The 19,799-nt window shown below is 29.6% G+C and overlaps 1 protein-coding gene and 1 long non-coding RNA gene across 15 annotated transcripts; one reads left to right on the top strand and one right to left on the bottom strand.

Moving 5' to 3' along the window:
* Positions 1-2,541: 2,541 nt before the first annotated feature.
* LOC141446867 (uncharacterized) lies at positions 2,542-19,554 on the bottom strand. 14 transcript variants are annotated; one of them, XR_012453953.1, is made up of 11 exons: positions 19,130-19,554; positions 13,579-13,700; positions 13,202-13,405; positions 12,760-13,024; positions 12,009-12,254; positions 11,372-11,565; positions 10,294-10,496; positions 5,331-5,435; positions 4,848-4,929; positions 4,343-4,740; positions 2,542-4,270 (listed from the first exon to the last, which is right to left on the bottom strand). XR_012453953.1 is itself a non-coding variant. In XM_074113776.1 (11 exons), exons 9-11 carry the CDS (start codon positions 5,377-5,379, stop codon positions 4,069-4,071), a joined length of 357 nt encoding a protein of 118 aa, XP_073969877.1. In that variant the 5' UTR covers positions 5,380-5,435; positions 10,294-10,496; positions 11,372-11,565; positions 12,009-12,254; positions 12,760-13,024; positions 13,202-13,405; positions 13,579-13,700; positions 19,130-19,243; positions 19,337-19,554; the 3' UTR covers positions 2,542-4,068. The 14 variants fall into 14 exon arrangements, 10 of the variants coding, with proteins under 10 accessions (XP_073969877.1, XP_073969871.1, XP_073969869.1 ...); XM_074113776.1 differs by lacking the exon at positions 4,848-4,929 and having other exon boundaries at positions 4,343-4,448; positions 19,130-19,243; positions 19,337-19,554; XR_012453951.1 differs by having other exon boundaries at positions 4,343-4,929.
* LOC141446866 (uncharacterized) lies at positions 14,771-17,915 on the top strand. Its single transcript, XR_012453950.1, has 5 exons — positions 14,771-14,925; positions 15,911-15,969; positions 16,111-16,214; positions 16,633-16,712; positions 16,862-17,915. It is a non-coding gene; the product is annotated as an uncharacterized lncRNA (long non-coding RNA).
* Positions 19,555-19,799: the final 245 nt, after the last annotated feature.

Raw genomic sequence — 19,799 nt, 5'->3', positions numbered from 1 at the left:
AAAGATGGATGAGTATACTGATAACAGTCTCGTCAAGTTTTCGTTCTTACATATTTGTTACTTGAAAGTAACAAGAAACCTTACGAAACGAATCAACATTCTCATAGAAAAAGTAAAAAATTTAATAGATCTTAGATCTGAACTAATTACAAATGAAAAAATTAAAATGCATGCAATCTTACTCCATCTTTGTACGTACATCGGAGTTCACTGAACCACTGTCTTCATACCAGCATTCAGACAGTGTTTTCTCGGAACAGAATTTACAACCTTAAGGAAGTTGCTAGGAAGAAAAAAAATCCAAGGACAGGCAGATGGATTCGAAACCACGTTCTCTAACCTATCATTCTACGTGTTATTATTAAAACTGTCCGGTAGGACAGTTGTATATGGGTTGATCGTCAAAAACTGCACGAAAAAGCGTAACGTTGAAAAACACCCAACTTTGACAATTTTTTTCTCTTTTTCTATAAAAGATAAAATTCCCAAATTTCCTTTAAAATATAGGGCAAACCCTCCTTTATAACTGTAATTTTTTTTGTCAAAACCCAGATTTAATACGTATATTACGAGAAAAAGTTGCTGAAAATGAGCAAAAACGCATTTTCAAGAATTGGTCTTGTTCTTGTTGTTAACTTTTTTGTAAACAACGTAGCGCCTAAACGCGTAGGCCGATTTTCATGAATGAGGTGTCATTCGATTCGGAATTTTATGTAGATGTGCCTTTTGGGAGTCTGGACGCTGTACATCGAATGGGAGAGGAGTTAGCCCCCTTTATGTAAGGCCCCCTCCAAAATTATTATTACTAATTACTCTGTAAATCTTGGCCCGATTTTGATAAAATTTGGTAGGATGTTAGGGTTAGGGCTACCCTACTTAACATTAAAGCGACGATCTGCTCTTACACTAGTTAAGGGGTAGTTTAGCAATCGTTTCAAATTATCGACAAGTGAACCGATTTTCATAAATGAAATGTCATTCGAATCGAAATTTTGAACAGATTTACACATTGTTAAAATTATCAATGGGTGAACCTATTTACATTAATGAAGTGTCGTTCGATTTAAAATCTTTTGCCTCTTCGCCTTTTAGGGAGAAGTACTGTAATCGCAGTTTATTTTTCTTACTCCTCGTAAAAGGAAGTACTGAAATCGCAGTTTAATTTTGCTTTTTACGTACAAATACATTCCTATTTTATTCAAAACGCTTTCTCAAAAAAATTGTTATTGAGGATGGCAACTATAATCATTCTTTAAAAAGATCTCTCCAATAGTAGTTACGGTTCCGACTTAACACCTTATCAGGTTATAATGATAGAATTGCTTATTCCAAATTTTAAAAAAATCAGTAAAGGAGATATGTAACTTTGCAAAATAGACAAAAAGGAAAATCTATCCAAAAGGTACAAAAATCTCTTTAACAAGAACTTACAGTTTAAAATGTTAAGTATAAGGGTTGATTAAACGCCAAAAGGTACACAAATCAGCTAGTACCCAACATTTCATTCATGCTTAGTTGATATAATTTAAGTAATTTTGCTGCATTAACTCTTCCTTCACATTTTTTAGAATTTATTAGATGTCACAGACCTTTATGCTGGCCAGTTCATTCATAATATTTTTTTGGTATAATTAGGATAAAATGTATATTATATCTTAGTTTTTATTTAGGTACTTTATTTTAACTCTATTCCAAATTATTCTTCGGGTTTATCTTTAATATGTCCTTTATTCTGAGTAGTCACATATACTGCATGTTAAAGTAGAAAAAGACAAAGTTAGAGTCGGCTACTGTTTAAATTTGAATCACGGATTTAAAAGAATATTTCAGTCTTAAATTTGTCTTACCGAAATATGAGCACAAATAACACACAGTAGATTATTCAACAACAATTATTCATTTCTCAATTGTAATTTAATTTAGTCCCCCTAATTTTACTTATAGTAAAATACTGGAATAATTAGCTGTCCTACAAATATGCATATCTTACATATATACAACATTATGGGAAGAAGACCTACATAGATTGAGAATGTAATTGAAGAAAACTATATTATTTGTGATAAAGCCAGATTAATTAATACCTATTATTACAAACGTTTGACTACTACATAAAATAACAACTCCTTTAATCGAAGAATGAACTTAAACAGACGAAAATAAAATAAACAAAATCATTGATATATGTTGATGTAAGCATTTTTTTAAAAAAGTTTTTGAAGTTTTTAGCCTCATAATTTTTTTATTTTTTGTAACGTTTTCTTTTTAACTTGTAATTAATAGTTTGATTATTATAGATAAATAGATATTAAAGTCAATCTACAGAGCTACTTGAACAAATATTTTGTAGATGAAAATGGCCAGCATAAGGGTCTGTGACATCTAATAAATTCTAAAAAATATGAAGGAAGAGTTAATGCAGCAAAATTACTTAAATTATATCAACTAAGCATGAATGAAATGTTGGGTACTAGCTGATTTATGTACCTTTTAGCGTTTAATCAACCCTTATACTTAATAACATTTTAAACTGTAAGTTTTTGTTAAGGAGATTACTTATTCGTAGTAGGTAATAAACTCTGACGCAACCATCACGTATATTGTGCTGAATACATATTCAACCGAAACCAATTAACAAAATTACTAAAAGCTAATGTTTCCTCAAATTCAATCCGTACTTCTTGCCCTCTTATTTTCTCCTTCCTACACTCTAGTAAGATCCCTGTCTTGTACATTAGTATACAATAAAAAGGATAGGATTTTACTTTAATATAGCCACTTTAACTGCTGTGGTCATTATGCCTTAAGAACATCCACTATAAACAGTAATTAAATGGTCCACCATTACCACTACCAACTACTAGCTACTGCATTACTGAATATATGAGACAATTTATACTATTAATACTGTAAAGTAAATAAATACAATTTCCACTTTTTCCTATTGTTTATGCTCTTCTACCGTCGAATAAGAGCAACCCTGTTTGTTCATTCTAACTCTGGTCTTGTTCTGGGACTTTGAAGGCTGTAATTTCGTTTTAATCTCACCAACTAAGCTTTAATTTCTACTTATTTTCATTGTCTCTTTTCCTTTTTATCGTACTAAATAAGTTTGATTTCCCAATTATTCCTAATTTAATTCCTCTTCTACTTTCAACTAAGGGAGATTGTAAGTATACATTCTAACTCTGGTCTGGTTTGGCACATTAGTGGAGGAAATTACCTTCTGATCTACTATCTAAGGTAGAGTTTCTACTTATTCCAATTATATTTGCTGATCGAGAATGTTAAAATTACATTTTTTTCAATTTATTAATTTCCAAATTAATTATATTAATTCTGCTTACCAGGGTGTATAAAAACTTTTGTGAGGCACTGATAGATGTAATAATACCAGAATATTGGTAATTGTGGTGTTAATTACTTTCTTCCTTATATATCCCAATTTTATCGATTCTTGTCATGCTGTTGCTCCCCATATTATGTTTTTTTCATTAATTATGTCAATAGTTATTGGATGTAACCTGAAACTCCTTTTCCCTCGTCATATTGACTTCTTGATTTCTTTCTTTTACATTTTCGTGTTGATTATAGCTGTTACTACTATCTTCATTTTGTTCACAATTAGAATGATCCTCAGTATTTACATTTGTGAAGTTATTTATATTGATTCAGTTTCTATTACTTTTGTTTGAAGAAACAGAGATTTATCTGGAGGAATACTTCTCTCATCCATCACTCTCATTTTGTTAACTTGGTGTATAATAAACATTTTATTAACCGTTTACTACAAATAATGACAGAAACAATTAAAATAAAAGATACAATTTTTAGATAAGAAGAAAAAGGTAATGTAAAAGCACTTTTACAATTTCTAGATTACAAGTGAGTGCAGAGTTCGCAATGTTAACCTCTAACCTATCACTGAAAATCTTCATATAAAGTTTCAGTACCAGACACGTGATTACAATATTGGGAACAGCACCTAGCTAAATATATAATATAAATCATGTGTACAAATAAATGGAATTTCGGTCTAATTTTATTGCAGATAGTATTGAAGTGATTCTAGTACGTATACGGATATATTCTAATTGTGATTGGTGTGTTGTATTTCTTAGATAGAAATATTTCCACTGCAATAGTGCAAATTGCCAATAACAATCCTATTCCGTAAATAATAAACGCTCCTTGTACGTGAGACAGCTTGAGGATAATTGGTCCAGTTTCACTGTGAGCATTTCTTGCCTCCATTAGAGCCATTTGCTTCCTACAATCCAAACCCATAAACTATTTTCCCAGGTAAACAGACAGAAAATAAAAAAATATACTATTTAAATACCTGGTGTTTAAGAACTTCCTGGACACCGCACCTTCCCAATAGTACATTATTCCTGAACTAAGAAGTATATTCACTAATTTGTTTAACCGGTAGGTAAATGGGGAACCTAAAGGTTACTAGTAATTAGTACAACACTGCATTCATTGGCCCTGTTTTCCCCTTCGTCTACATTTACAGTATCTTTAATACCCGAACTAACTGATTATAATATACGAGTATGTTATACCGTGCTATAATAATTAATGGTTTGGATGAACAATTCCCGAGGAGTAACATCCTTAGCCACCATACAAGCCCCTCGCAATATGTGCACTGCCGTTTCCTCCTCCTCCTGACAGAACCTACAAAGGCTATCATCTGCCAGGCCCATGCAATGCACTATCCCTGCAGTGGCCGGTCTTGCATGGGATAAGAAATTGATGCTGCTTTTAGTTTGGCAATAATAATTTGAAATTTAAGACAAAGAGAGAACCAATTTGGCATCTTATAAATATAAGAAACTTACCGAACAGCCTGCCGTTAAAGAAATGCTAGCTCTGCAATGGTCCAAAAATGATCCAAACACAGCACAGTAACCGATTTGAATCCTGTTGAATGTATTTATCAACATTTAAAAGATATTAGCGTGAAGTGTTTTAGTTAAAAAGTCAAACCAAGAAAACTTTAAAAACTGTAATCAAAGAATTGAAGAGAAATTACTGCTGTTTTTATCGAAAAGTAGGTCTATTCAGTGTAAAAGTTCAATAATGGATACTTCTGTAACTCATACGTTAAAAAATTGTATACTTCAGTCTTCTAACAATTTTAAAAAATAATTTACAGTTAGCTCAACCAGTAAATAAATGTCATATCCGTTTTACAATTGTTCTTTCGAAATTCCAATATTGTTCAATATTCCAATATTTAGTCAAAAATTTGATGGCACAAATTAGTTCGTCCAGATATTAAAGAGGATGTAACCTCATTTAAAATAGTCAATCTAACAAACCTTTACGCAGAGCGAAAATGAGCAGAGATCCAAAAAGATTTTCTTTCATGACATGAGAATTACTAATTACTTCATCAGTAAAATGACTCTGTTCAGCAAAGTGTCCTTTATCAAACAAAATATTGTGTTAGTAATAGTACAAAAAAACGATATTGATTCAGCACAGTATGAATCACAATAATAATATACCAGCTGGCAGTCGCTCTAAAGCTAAACCATATTTTTGTTTTGGTGCTTCAGCTGGCAGACGTTTTTTAAAATTTGTATTATTAATAATTTAAACATGCTACTACTGGTTCATTTAAAAGATCGGTATTATTTATTTTATTAATATTATTATTAAAATTCATTTTTAACTAATTGTAAAACATGCAACAACTCCTGCAGACGGCTTAAGCCAAGCTATATCTTTATAATAAGAAAATTTAATATTCTGTTATTATTTCTACCAAATAAAGAATTTTAAATAATTAATTAGTATTTTCTCGCTTAGTTCATTTTTCTCCTGTGATTAAAACTACAGCTACAGCCTGTGTCGATCATCTAGGAGCAAGGAGCTCCCCATAGAGAAGGACACGCAGGAAGGTAGCAGTTCAAAGGAAGTGCATACAATTTAATTCTAATAATAACAGATGACTATTGCACAGACGCTGCCATTTTCAGCATCATCGTAAACCACTAAACTACATTTTCCAGTGAAAACGCCATATTGGACATCAACAATGAAATCAAATACTTTCCATTATAGCGGTAATAGAAAGTAAAAAACTGTTTTAACGATCCCCTAGCCGCAGGTCAGGTAATTACGCTGTCGTCTTCATTTTACCTACCTTGCCGAGAGTTTTCTCTTTCTTTTTAACTTCGTGACCGTTTAATCAACCACTGATTTTTTTTTTATTGGTTATTCAATTAGATAATTTACGAAGTTGACCATTTAAAGTCATTTTAATAAGTACTCTTTAAAAATACACTTAATTTGGATGTAATTTTTTTCTCTTCCGCTGCACGATTAAATATAATAAAATGGTACAGCTTCTCAAATTTTGAAATTGATAAGTTTCTTGAATCAGTTCTGAATTCTTGAATTCTCTTTTCCCCCGCCTTAATAACTGAACTTAACAAAAAAGACTTTTCTATAATAGCCTTTGAGAATACGTCTAAAATTAATTGTGACGAAAAATTTTCTATTTGGAATCAGTTTCCATAAATTGTTTAAAATTATGTTAAATAATGAAAAAAATAAAAAAAGAATATACAAGTAAAGTGAAAAACTAAGTAAAATAAAAGTAATCAGCGAAGCAAATTAATAATAATTTGAGAAAATACAAAAGTAATTGATAAATAAATTCTTAACTGAAATAAACATAAATGAAAAACAATAAATGAATATTTTCGATAAAACTATGACGCGAAACCATTAATGGGTCCTCGGTGAAACTGAAATACTTCTTTGACTTACCTAAAAAAGTACCCACCACGTATTTCTGAGATAGTTTCGAGCTTCGGTTCTTAAAGTCTTACCCGAGAGTCGGAATTGGTCCCGAAAGTTAAGTTACAGAAAGAAAACAACTAAACCTCAGGAATATAAAGAGGATTATAATTAAAAGAGAGTAACTATCCTCTTATTTTAAACAACCATCGCTATTCAATTAATTACAAATGCCTGACCATTCTACACTTTAAAAAAAGTCTTAAAGTCAAAATCTCTTGGCGATTTCTCATTTGGTGGAACGTGAAGATCGTAATCTTTCCAACAGGAACCTCACTATGATTATTTCTCATGTTTGACAGAAAAATATTAATTTGAAAACTGAAAGGCAGAGGAATAAATACGAATGAATTCATTCCACTAATCAAACCACCATGTATTGTGACTGATTTACCTTATAAACGATAATTTTGGTTAATATTTTAATAAAACATTGTCATATCGATAATAATACGTTAAATTTTATTAATTTATTATTTAAGTAATCGTAAATGTATTAAGGCGATGGGATTAGTAGTACAAAATCGATTAAGAGGAGGAAGTTAAGGACTAGAACTCAGTTTAGAAACAGTTAACACTTGAACCAAACCATGATATGCTGATGACTTGTTTCGTGCGCGCAAAAACAAGTTCTTGACAAAAAAGTTTCTTTTAAAAACAAGGCAATTTCTCATTTAGGATTTAGAAACTTCCCATAACTAAATTGCCTCCAATGGTCTAACAGAATAGACTGTCAACGTATTCATTATATATTATATTTGTAAAAATTAAAAAATCGACAGTGATTCTTTGTCACAAGATTTGCTACAAAGAACTGAATGAAAAGATGGCAAACATTCAATTAAATTTCCACACAGCGTCAAACTAAGACAGAACTAAACTTGCAAATATCTCATGGATAGAAATGAATGTATTTGAAATGCAGCACACGAAATGAGTAGATCAATACTTACTATTCTTCAACAAAAGTTACAATTGTAGTTAGAACGCAACAAGATCTATAGAATTTACCTTAAATGTTCGTGCAATAATTACATCATGGACTGAAATAGTACTTCGCTTGACTAAGCACTAGGCAAGGTATCTTGCCAAAAGTGGGCACCATTTTCTTAATCTAAGGCCAAAAATTCAGGGAAAAATAGTAATTTAATTAATTTTGTGAATTTTAAAAGGAACTGATTGTAGGACTAAGCGAAATTTCATTGTTCAGCAAAGTATTTTAAGCGATACAAAAAATTAGGCTTAAACTTTAAATCCTGTCCAAATTAATTGGTGTGCCGTTTCCGGCCAATTTAGACTGTCTAAGAGAAATAAGACTTAGCATTTATTTTGAAAATAAACAATATAATTAATACAAAAAGATTAACAACTTAACACAAGAAGAGACGTCAGAGCACTTCCTACTCTATTACCAGCAATATGAACTACTAATAAACTTATACGATTAATGCGTATAGCAGAAAAAACATGAGAAAAGAGGCTAAACTTGAAACACACAAACAACAGATAACTTATAAGACAAATTAGAATTCGACTGTTTCAAAATAGGATATAGCTAAAGCTTTCAACAAAGTAATGTAAACAACAACAACTAAAGTTTGATTTATTACTTACTTGGTTTAAATCTTATATTATTCCACGCAACCATCTATAAATACTGATTGAGTATACTTGGTAATAAGTTGCTAATCTTGGTGTTAAAATTTAAAGTAACGTAGAAAGCGCCACTATTCCAAGGCAAGTGGTTTTATTGTAGACCATAGATTATAGTTATGCTAGCTTTTGATAACCTCTCTCTCGTAAATTGAGCCCCGACAGTCCAATTGACCGAAAAAGGTCTAGAACTTTGGAAAACATTGATAAGAAAGAAAGAAGTCTTTATTCAATTCAAAAGATCCATAACATTAATTTCTAAAATAGGGATAAATTATAGAATTCACAAATTAATAAATGAAATAATAATAAGAAAAACAAAAAAGAAACTTATTTTATTTTTTATTATCTACTTTGATTAGTTCAGAATTTATTTTAGTAAAAATTTATAATTAGACATGAATGGTAAAACTATAATCAGTTTTGAACTGTTCAGTAATTGATCGAAGTAGGAGTTAAGTTTATTATAACTTTTTTATTTACTTAAAATGATTTCCCTGACAAGTTCCTTTTTTTAAAAAATAATCTGAAATTTCAAAACTCACAGTCAATTATTCTGCTTTTCTCGAAAATAAAAAGAGGTAACCTTGCTAAGAAGATCATAACTGAGCATGGTCCACGAAGATAGATTAGAAAAGGAGGGACGAGACCTATGCCCCACGGCACCGCGGCCACAAGAGACTTATTGTGCCTTTGGTCTACGAGGAAGAATATGGAAGCGTTGAACACGAGAAAAGAGAATGATTGGACAGCAATTCAGCTATGGAAAATCTCCAGGAAAGAAATTCTAAAAAAATTAGGAAAGAGAAAAACCTTTAATGCTACAGAGATGTTATCTTCGACTTAAAAAGCTCATAACAAGAACAGGCCTCCAGAATTGAAAAACAAATTTAAAATTTTCAATAAGGTGCACTTTTAATTTTTTTTTAAAGAGGAATAACTTTCAAGTGAATAAGAAGCTATTATAAGTCATTTTATTAATGAATTTAATGGAAATATAAATCTAAAATTTATTTAAAAATAATATTTGATCAGTGTATACAGAATTGGTAATGAATGCCGAGCAAAGAGATTGAGAAAAAGAAAATTAAACCCAGAGAGACGGGAATCGTGTACCAGCGCCCCCAAACAACGGCGAAGGTGAGACAATCTAATTTAAGATGCTTTCAACAAAGCTTTAATATTGTGTGTCTGCTAAACACTGTATTTGGTGGAACCATTACTCGTAAAAATTAAAAAATATAATAGTGTTTCTCTTTTTATGTTCATTAGAAGATTAACATCGGATAATATAAAACTTAAAGGCTACGTTATGCTGTGATTCGTACTGACGTACAGACCAAGAATTTTTGAAATCCGAACTTCTATCTCGACAAGATTGTCAATCGGAATAATAGTGTCGTATCTAAATATAAGTCTTTTCGTCAATCTAGTGGATTGTCTTAAAATACAAAAGTATCAGCTGACACCATTGTCAAAAATTATGTCATAGAAACGAAAAGTTGCACTTTACGTAATATACTTAAGAACTTCACACAAAATGATTAAAAAAAATTGCCCTTCTAAAAATCCTCTACATCTAAAAGGAAGAAATAATAAGAAAAGACCCGTTAAAAAAAAGGATGAAGTATCATATGCAATTATAAACATCAATTGCATATTTGAATAAATAATGGAAAGATCAATAAATTCGTCAGGACAGGCAGAACGATCATAACAGCAATCATCAGCAATTATATTCTTTGCTGGCCATGAAGCACAAATTTTTTTCAAATTTGAAAACTTTTTTAGTTTTTAAGTACGCAGTTAAATCAGCCTTACAATTAACTACTTTTCCAATATCCAGTGTTGTCTGAAAAAGCTCATGGATGTCAAAATGCCTGGTCACTGTTCACAATCTCCTTACTTCCTCTAAGTAGCTTCAGCTTAGAGATGCACCATCTTCTCATCCCCTCCGTTAAAAAGAGCACTCGTTAAATGATAACTCGACAATAGCCTCTCCTTAATCAGCAGCTCTAGATAATCTAAATAATCAAATAAACTTATGTTAAATAGTTAAATAAATAATCAAGTAAGCTAAAAAGCTGTTAATGGATATAACCAAGCCAGAATCGATTTCATCACTAATCGGTATATTTTCTCTCTCAAGTATATTAAAATAACAATAAATTTAGGGAGAATTTGTTTTAATTAGTAGTTAACTTACAGGTAGAACAAAACATAAAAAGGTGCGTGTACCTGCAACGATTTTCCTTTCTTGTAGGGATTATTTTAAGCAGATTAGGGCTACTTAAGGCTAATTCTGAACAGCATTTAAGTACTTAATCATTGAATACCTTTCTGTATTTGAATGTTTGTTTTAAATTCAATAAAAAATAATTTCTTTGCTAACCATAAAATTGTAAGCTATACCATATAAACCGCTCCACTGGAACAAGATTCAGGCTACTTGGTGGTACCTTCGGATATGCCAGCTTAACTATACAAGCAACATACCACACAAAAACGCCTGAATCTTACACTATGTCCATAGAGTATGATATGTGAAACTGTTGGTTCCTTTTTGAAGCCATGGTGAAATTAAATTTGAAACCATGAACTCAACATGTTATATGTGCTCAATATTGCGGTACATGCACGATTTGTTTTCAATCTCTGAAATAAGTACCTAAATTATCAAGATATTTCTTTTTCTGATTCCAAATCTGCCAAGACTGGATTACACAAATCTATTATTACAGAAGTTAGAGAGATTTACGGTGGCATAGGTTTACTTGTCACCACACTCATAATCTAAGCCTAGGTTCTTTCATTTAGACAATAGAAAGACCAATTTTTTTTTTTTTTTGGAACTTAAGAGCAATTGTCACATCAATAGAAAAAAATATATGTTACTTACATCGAAATTTAAACTGAAATAATCTCCGGCTATAGAGTGATGACCAAAAATGACCCTGAGATTTCAGCATAAATCGAAAAGCAGTCTGTGATGTGAGATCGTCCATGCTTCACCAAGAAGTGAAGAAACAATAAAAAAACCTCTCCAGCATCCATTCTGCACTCCATCTCGCCTCATTACAGCTCATCAAATTCCTATTTTAATAAATTTGCATGAAAATTGTGCAAAAAGACTTGAGAAATTGCATCATTCTCCAGAATCAAATATTAAATAGTATAAAAAATATTACGTATTTCTAATTATATATTTTTTATGATTCATTTTAGTTCTAAGAAAATTATAATGTTAACATATTTTTAGAATTAATGGTTAATAAATTTATGCAACTTAAAAAGCAAAAGTTCTGTAACATTTCTGCTGACTTCTGCTTTGTTAGTTTCCGTTTTTGATAAAGTTCTTTTAGTAGAGATGGTTTTGCTGTAAATTAGACGATAATTTTAATATTTATAGATAAACATCATAATCTTTATGCCCATTATTGATTATTGTAATTGCTGAATTATTCTAATAAGTGTAAGAAAAGATTCTGATCATATCCTACAATAGTTTTAAGAACTTATATTTCTTTTTACTTAACTGAACTAAGACAATAGTCGTTAATTGCAGAACTCCTAGTTTTCCCTAAATTCGTCTCCTTCTTCAGCTTTCCATCCTTACACCTACGCCGCAAGATCTTCCTTGTGGTCACCTTGCTGATCCATCCATTCCGGGTTATTCAGCTAGCACATCTTTTTTGCGATCCTATCCAACGGCGTTCTCTACACTTTCAAATCCAAACATCTGGACAACTACGTCTGCTTCGCCAAATAATTGTTTCCCAATCCTACAGAATGGAGTAAGTATTATTTTTCTGGACTAAATAGGAACGATGTTTGGTTTTCTGCACTACAAACGTACAGCTTCCTTAACTTATTTTGAACTAAAAGAATGGAAAAATTATTCTTATCTGGGTAGAATGTGAAATAAATACTGACAAACTAGGTAAGAACAAAAAAATTATTGACTGCAATAGAAATGCAACCATAAATCTAATTTAAAACTCATTCCTAAACAATTGATGAAGATATTTGCTTTTCTCACTACCAAAGCTTTGCAAGAATCCGTGGTTTAACCCGAATCCTAATAGTTCAATGACCTGGGCTGCGCTGTCTACTGTTCAGTAGCAAAACCCAAAAGGCCAATCTTCAGGACTGGCAAACCAATCCCAAGCTGTAATATTAGTCCAAAAGCAAATTTCTGGTAACAGGATTCCTGCTTTAGTCAAGATAAATCAACAATTACAAATAGAAATTTATTTAAATAAACAGTAACAATTTTAAATTTCTCACTTTTTTTTCTTTTAAATCAATCAAGCTTCCTTCCGTTGACTAACAAGAAATTTTCTCTGTAGTTCACGGATCAGACTTGTAAAAGGAACTCCACTGTGCTGAAGTCCTGCAGTATGCTCCAAAGGGTCAATTTCCAGGGCTGGGTTGAACTGGTTCCCAAATACCCCTATCACACACAGCTTACTGGTTCACAGGGTCAGTCTCTACAATTAGATCTCATCATTCCAAGATACTGTACCCAAAGCAGGGTCCAAAAGCCAACTGCCTAGCAACAGAATTGCATTTGAGGAGCTAATAGGAACAAAAATGCTCCCATTGCTCAAATTGAAATTCACTAGTAATAATGAATAGAAATTAATTTAATCAAAGACAATATTAAATTTCTCGTTCCTCATTCTGTTAAAAAATAAAAATAAATCCGAGGTGCTAAAAAGGAAACTACCTCAATTAGTTTATAGATATCCGGTTCTTTTGTGTACCCCAAAAGACTTATATTCAGGTCAACAGATAAACCAATTGCAAGGTAGAGGTACCTTCAATCCATGCAGAATCAATTTTATACAGGATCATTCTTCTTCACAGCTTGAAACTAAAAATTCCAGGCTATGGTCTTACCGAGCTGAGTCTGTGCTCCAAAAGTCAGCTGCTGGAAATTAAATTACTTTATTATTATTATTATTCATATTTTTGTTTGATACTGCACCAAAATGCAAGGTGCTCGACGTGTACAAACTAAAAAATTCATTCACAATCTAGGGCATGCATTTCTCGACGATTTTATAAATAGATACTATTAAAACTATATCCAAAAATGAATACCTTTTCTTAATGAAATTGTTCCAAAAATTAATTTAATAGATAAAATAGTAATTAGAAACCAATTAGCTGTGATGAAATAGCAGTTTCCCTTTGAAATGTGAATCAGCAAATCTCCATACAACCTTGATTTTTAAAACAAAAAATTGAATTTTTAATTAGCATTAATTAATTATATTCAAATTTTCATTCAATTTACGTTTTACTCTTAATTTAAATTTTCACAAATAGAGTTTCCACTGGAATTACACTCTACTAGAACCAAATTTCCAATAATTTCTATCCCCACCACTCTTTATTAATTAAAAAAATCTCCAAAATAACTTGAAATAATTATTAAAGAAAATTATAATGAAATAAGATACGTATCTTCATCTTTGTAGGATGTTAAATTTTCATTTCAATATCTACCTAAATAAATGGTTGCATAGTAAAAAGTCACATTAAAAAAAATGTCTCTTTTGGACAAAAAAAATTAAATGGGTGAGCCAAGCACAGCTCTAGAATTAATAATAATTACTTTATACTGATACCATTATCTTATTTCAATTTATTACTGAAAAATATTAATTTATCGTTGCAAAATATATAATATATATATAATTTGCTCAGCCTCCATTTAATGATTCTTTTTTTTTAATTCAAGCTTCCCCTCACTAACCCAATAATTTCGTAAAATTTTAAAAATAGATGAGAAATTAAGAATAAATTGGGGTTTTATTTAAAAAAAAGAAGTGAAATAAAATATTTACTTACATAATTATATTTAATAATTTCATTTTTTTTAATAATTATAACTAATAATTAGATAATAAGATAATAATTAATATTTTTCTACTTTTTAAATAATGCATAAATTAGATCCAATTTGAATAATAGAAAATCATTTCTTTCATCTTTAGAAAAAACACATAATTAAATTATTATTTAAAATTCAAGTTTTAGGTCAGCCATTTATTTTTCCATTTACTTGTACTTAAGAAAAAAACACAGCCTTTATAAATCTATTACGTCACAAAATAAATCTAAAAGCTTCCTTTGCTAAATACTTCCCAAATAAAAGATCAATTCTGATTGGTCCACGTATGTATGTAATATTCATACACATAAAACTTCAACATCAAGTGACAATACAAAAAAATAATCCCTGAATATTGAGTTTATTAATGTATAATTTTTAAAAAAGACCATATCAGAAATTCTTTTTCATTTTTTTACAATAGAATATGTATAAATTTTCTCGTTTAAAAACAATTTTTTTTTAAATTGAAGCTAAGACAAGAGGCTGTCGTAGCAAGTGGAAAGCCCCCTTCTCCTGCCTGCTCTGGACCTGTGAAGATCAGCCCTGCTGTAAGTCGTTTTTTTAAATTAATTAATAGGAAAAATTTCCCAATTTCCATCTAATTTTACTTAAAACTTGTTTATTGTGTTATAAGCTACAAAGTGATATATAATTTTGCACATTTTACCATTGATTGATATTAGAAAAATGTGTTTAAAGAAAATTCAATTTGACTGAGAGAGAATCCAATATGGCCAGCCAAATTGAATAAATTAATTAATAGGAAAATTTTTCCAATTCCCAGCTAATTTTACTTAAAACTTGTTTATTGTGTTATAAGCTTCAAAGTGATATATAATTTTCCATATTTTCCCATTGATTGATATTAGAAAAATGTGTTTAAAGAAAATTCCAATTTGACTGAGAGAGAATCCAATATGGCCAGCCAAATGGAATTGATTTTCATTTTTTTTTAAATTGCTTTTTAGGCTTGTTTTCACAACTTCCAAACTCAAAAACTTTCCCAAAATGTTTAATCCACTCAATATTAACTATTTAAATTATTTTTTTATTAATTTTCTTCTTTTATTTAAAAAAGTGAAAATCGGACCTATTGCGCAATCTTCCGTGATTTTTAATTTTTTCCCCATTTTCCTTTGCAAATTCTTTAATAATCCAACTAAAAAATGTTCATACTTTATCCTTTTATAAATTTTTTGCAATAATTTAATGGATTTATTCAATTTTCATTACAAAAAGAAAATCGGACCCCTCACGCAATTTTCCGTAAAATATATATTTTTTTTAAATAATTTATTTATTCTTTTTTCTTAAAAATCCAACTAAAAAGTGTTAATCCTTTATTCTCCTATTAATATTTTACTATAATTTTGTAGAATTATTAATGTTTCATACCAAAATCTAAAATAGGTCCCCTCACGCTAATTTCCGTGATATAAAGAATTTCTTTTATTTAATTCTGTCTCACTAATTATTTAAAAATCCAACTAGAAAATTCTTTTTATTAATATAAAATGTCTAAAATTATTTCAGAAAAAAATTAGGAGCAGGAAAAAAAATAAAACAAATTTCCTAAGAAGAAAAGCCCAAAGGTAAGATCCAACATAAAGTAATTTCACTTTTTATGTAGTTTTTAAAAATTTAAATTTTTTGCAGTGTTTAATAAATTAAGAATTTTTATATACATATATTAAATTGATGCAGTTTTTATTAATATTTAATTCTAATTTCAGATGGGAGCATTTTTCTATTGCAACACTTTGGTTAATTTATTCGACATGGAGAATATGATCCTGATTCATCCCTCAAAATGGTCACCAAAATAAAAAGTATCAATGTAAGTGGAAAATAACTATAAATTTGTTTTTCTATTTATTTTTATTTTTTGAATTTTCAGAATTAAAGTGTTAATTTTTTAGATCCTTACATTGTCTGATAGTATTGCAATAATTGAAATCTTAGGTCTGTCCATCTTAAAATTGTTAAGTTTCGATTTTGTCTAACTAATTCTTAAAAAATCCAAATTTTAAATGTTTATAATTCACTTTTTTATTAATATTTTACTATAATTTGCTACAATTATTAATTTTTTATTCCAAAATCTAAAATAGGTCCCCTCACGTTAATTTCCGTGATATAAAGTTTTTTTTAAATTTTATTTTGTCTCACTATTCTACAATAATCCAACTAAAATGTGTAAGTACTCAATCTTTTCAATAATTTCAAGTGTTTTCTAATTATTTTTATTTTTTCAGAAAAGATAAGAGTTCGAGAAAAGATAAGAGTTCGAGAAAAGAACAAAAATTAAGTATTTCTTTAAAAAGAATAACCGAAGGTAAGATAAAAAAGTAATGCCCTTTTTACGTATTTTTAGAAAATTTAAATTTTTTAAAATATTTAATACATTTCAGCATAATAATAAAAAAATAAATAATTACCTATATATATTTTGCATTTTTTATTAATATTTAATTCTAATTTCAGGTGGGAGAATTTTTCTATTGCAACACTTTGGTTAATTGATTCAACATGGAGAATATGATCCTGATTCATCCCACAAAATGGTCTCAAAAAAAATGTATCAAAGTAAGAGGAAAAAACTATTTGATAAATTTATGATTTTTCTATTTTTTTAAAAAATATTTTCTTTATATAGTATTTTCAAAATTAAAACGTTTTTCTTCCTCAGACCCTTAGATTGTCTGTTAGTATTGCAATAATTAGAAATTTTAGGTCTGAACATAATGTTAGGATTGATTGTTAAGTTCAATTCCTAACTGTTACGGCCTAAAATAAGATCAATTTTTGTAAACTTAAAAATCAATCATTAATTTTGAAAATGGATATATAAAGAAATAAGAAAAAAAAAATAGAAATAATAAAATATTTATATCAATTAGTCAAAATCTGACTTGCCAAGAATCTGTAAAAAGAAGAATATTTTTTGTGTTCCTTAATTCTATTGTTTCAAGAACAAATTTCCCTGAAGTTAAGCGAAAATAGAGTTAGTAATATATTTTCATTTTCAAATTGGAAAAACCAAAATATATTACCAACTCATTTTAAGTGGAAAGTTTTCCATAACTTTTACCACAAAGACAGGACAACACTTTGTTGTTGAAACGTTGGTAACATAAAGAAATATCCTTTCTTTTTTCTTATTGGCTGATCCTCATCAAGATCTCTTTCATTACTATGTACCTACTTTTTTTTAAAATACATTTTGTGGTTACCTGGACCTCCCAACATCTACTTTTCCCAAAGATAGCCATTCATTCACACAGGATTGTTCTGGAATAATGTACGGATTTATCCAGAGCAATCTGAACTTAGGCAGCCCAGATGGTCAAGATCTGTCGTTAGCAAATAAATTTATTTCATGATAATGGGGGGGGGGGTAGAGTGATGCGACCGGAACCATCGGAAATACTCGCCAAGAGTCTGGAATTATAGTTTATTTTTAAAAATGGTTTTTATTTATTTTACAGATTTTTTTTTTTATTAAATAAATATAAAAAAAATTATGAGTACACAATTATTTTTTTGTCTTTTTTCTTATCTAATTATACTTGAATTTGCAATATTTCGACCTACTTGGAACAACGTAACTTAGATTTAATGCCTTTTTTCAAGCAAAGTTAATTTTTTAGTCGTATTTTTCTACAATAACTTTCCTTATTTTTTAAGATGGATCTTCTCCTCTGAAAATCCTTTTGTACAATATTTTTTTCTTTTTTTGTCACTTTTTAATGTATAGAGTTTTCTATTCTGTATTAGTACCCTACATGGTAAGGAGCGTCCCATTTATGCCCAATATTCGAAGTTATTTTCATTTTTTCCCCCTTCCGAAGTCTGAGTTGATTTAATCTTCTATGGGAATGAATCATACCTTAAAAAAATGGATTAAAACAACCAAGACTCAAGTGGAAAAAAAACAAGCTGGAAAGCACTAGTGGGAATATCTTTTCCATGAAGGGAAATTCATTAAAAAAACTCTGTGCAATAAAAAGAATCAAAAGAAAAAGGGATACTACAGAAAAGGATTATCGAATAGTACAGTTAAGGAATTTCTATTCTCAAATAATAAGGAAAATTATATAGAAAAACAGGATTAAGAACGTTAACTACGTTAGATAAATGACGAATTACTTGATTTTCTTTTTTTTTTAAATATTGTTCTTTTCCACATTTAATAAATATAGAAATAAATTGATTTAACAAAATAGAAATTAAGGATAATGTGAAAGGGTGGCCTAAAATAAAAATCCTCCAACAAGCCCCCTATTTTCCAAAAAATTAATAGGAAAAATGAAGAACTTTGTACAGACAGCTGCTGATGGAATGACAGAGCAAAACTGGAAAACTACAGAATCTGAATTGCTTCCACTTTTCATTGATTTAGGGGATTTTATTATTAATATGTCTATGACGCATGCAGCCATTTATATTTGTAGATGGTGTACTTTTTTATACGTAATTAGTTATCAACAATTTTTAAATTAAAATTATGTAGGATAATACTAATCATAATTGCAGTAAGAATAATTACAGGGCGACTTTCACTTCCAATTACACTTATTTCAAGTTGAATACCATGTATTACATCTACCGCAAGTGTACTTCCAATTATGCGAGTTTCTGAAGTTTAATTTTTTTTTTTAATCAACTTTTCCGACCCAGAAAACCCTAAAAATGTGTATTTCGGGTGAAAACTCAATATAGAAAATATAAATAAAAACGAAATAAACTTACATGAATTATTTTCCTTTGTGGCTATTTCCAAATCGTTGAATTATAATAAATTTTGAATGTGTTGATTCCACAGCCAATAACATAAATCGTATTATCCATTCATTTTGAATAAAACTAAACAATTCGTGCATCAAAATTTTTAAAAAACACTAGAACTGCAATTTGAAATCACTAATTCACTGAACACACTTATTTGCATAACCTCACCAGTATCACACTAGTAAAAAAGCCCTCTCAAGGCTTTGGATAGTAAAAAGGCTGAATTCCACCATTATTGATAATAATCACAATAAAAGCGAATCATTTTTTAAAAAATAACATCCAGAATTTAAAAACTTGCCATTGCAACAAACTTTTAACATGGACTTCACAATACTCACCTACGTAAGAAATCAGAAAAATAACGGCGAAAATAATATCCCCACTCCAAGCAGTCATAAAGTGTTTTAGTCGTATGCCATTGGTTAAAAACATGTTTATTTCTCCATCTTATGACCTATGTAAGTCCTTCTTAGTAAACCTTCAAATTAATGACATCCTTTCTGTTAGCAATAAGAAATAAGGGAACTACAGACTTTGTAATAAAATTAAGAAAATACATACTGTCTGCAGGTCTAATTCAACCTTCTAACTTTTCTATGTTTAATTTTGGAAAATACCTCCTACTCTG

The sequence above is a fragment of the Rhodnius prolixus genome, unplaced genomic scaffold, assembly GCF_049639745.1.
Source record: "Rhodnius prolixus isolate KJV_2025 unplaced genomic scaffold, Rpr scaffold_7, whole genome shotgun sequence".
NCBI lineage: Eukaryota > Metazoa > Arthropoda > Insecta > Hemiptera > Reduviidae > Rhodnius > Rhodnius prolixus.
The sequence above is the reverse complement of the archived record's forward strand: the minus strand, read 5'-3'. Positions and strand labels throughout refer to the sequence as shown.

What these genes read in the sequence shown, in the direction of transcription:
- LOC141446867 (XM_074113770.1), bottom strand. Translation starts at nt 5,379, where the DNA reads ATGAAAGAAAATCTTTTTGGATCTCTGCTCATTTTCGCTCTGCGTAAA. An exon ending in CATTTTCGCTCTGCGTAAAG is followed by an intron (nt 4,449 to 5,330) that starts GTTTGTTAGATT and finishes AGTAACCTTTAG; the next exon opens with GTTCCCCATTTACCTACCGG. An exon ending in AGGAAGTTCTTAAACACCAG is followed by an intron (nt 4,271 to 4,342) that starts GTATTTAAATAG and finishes TTTGGATTGTAG; the next exon opens with GAAGCAAATGGCTCTAATGG.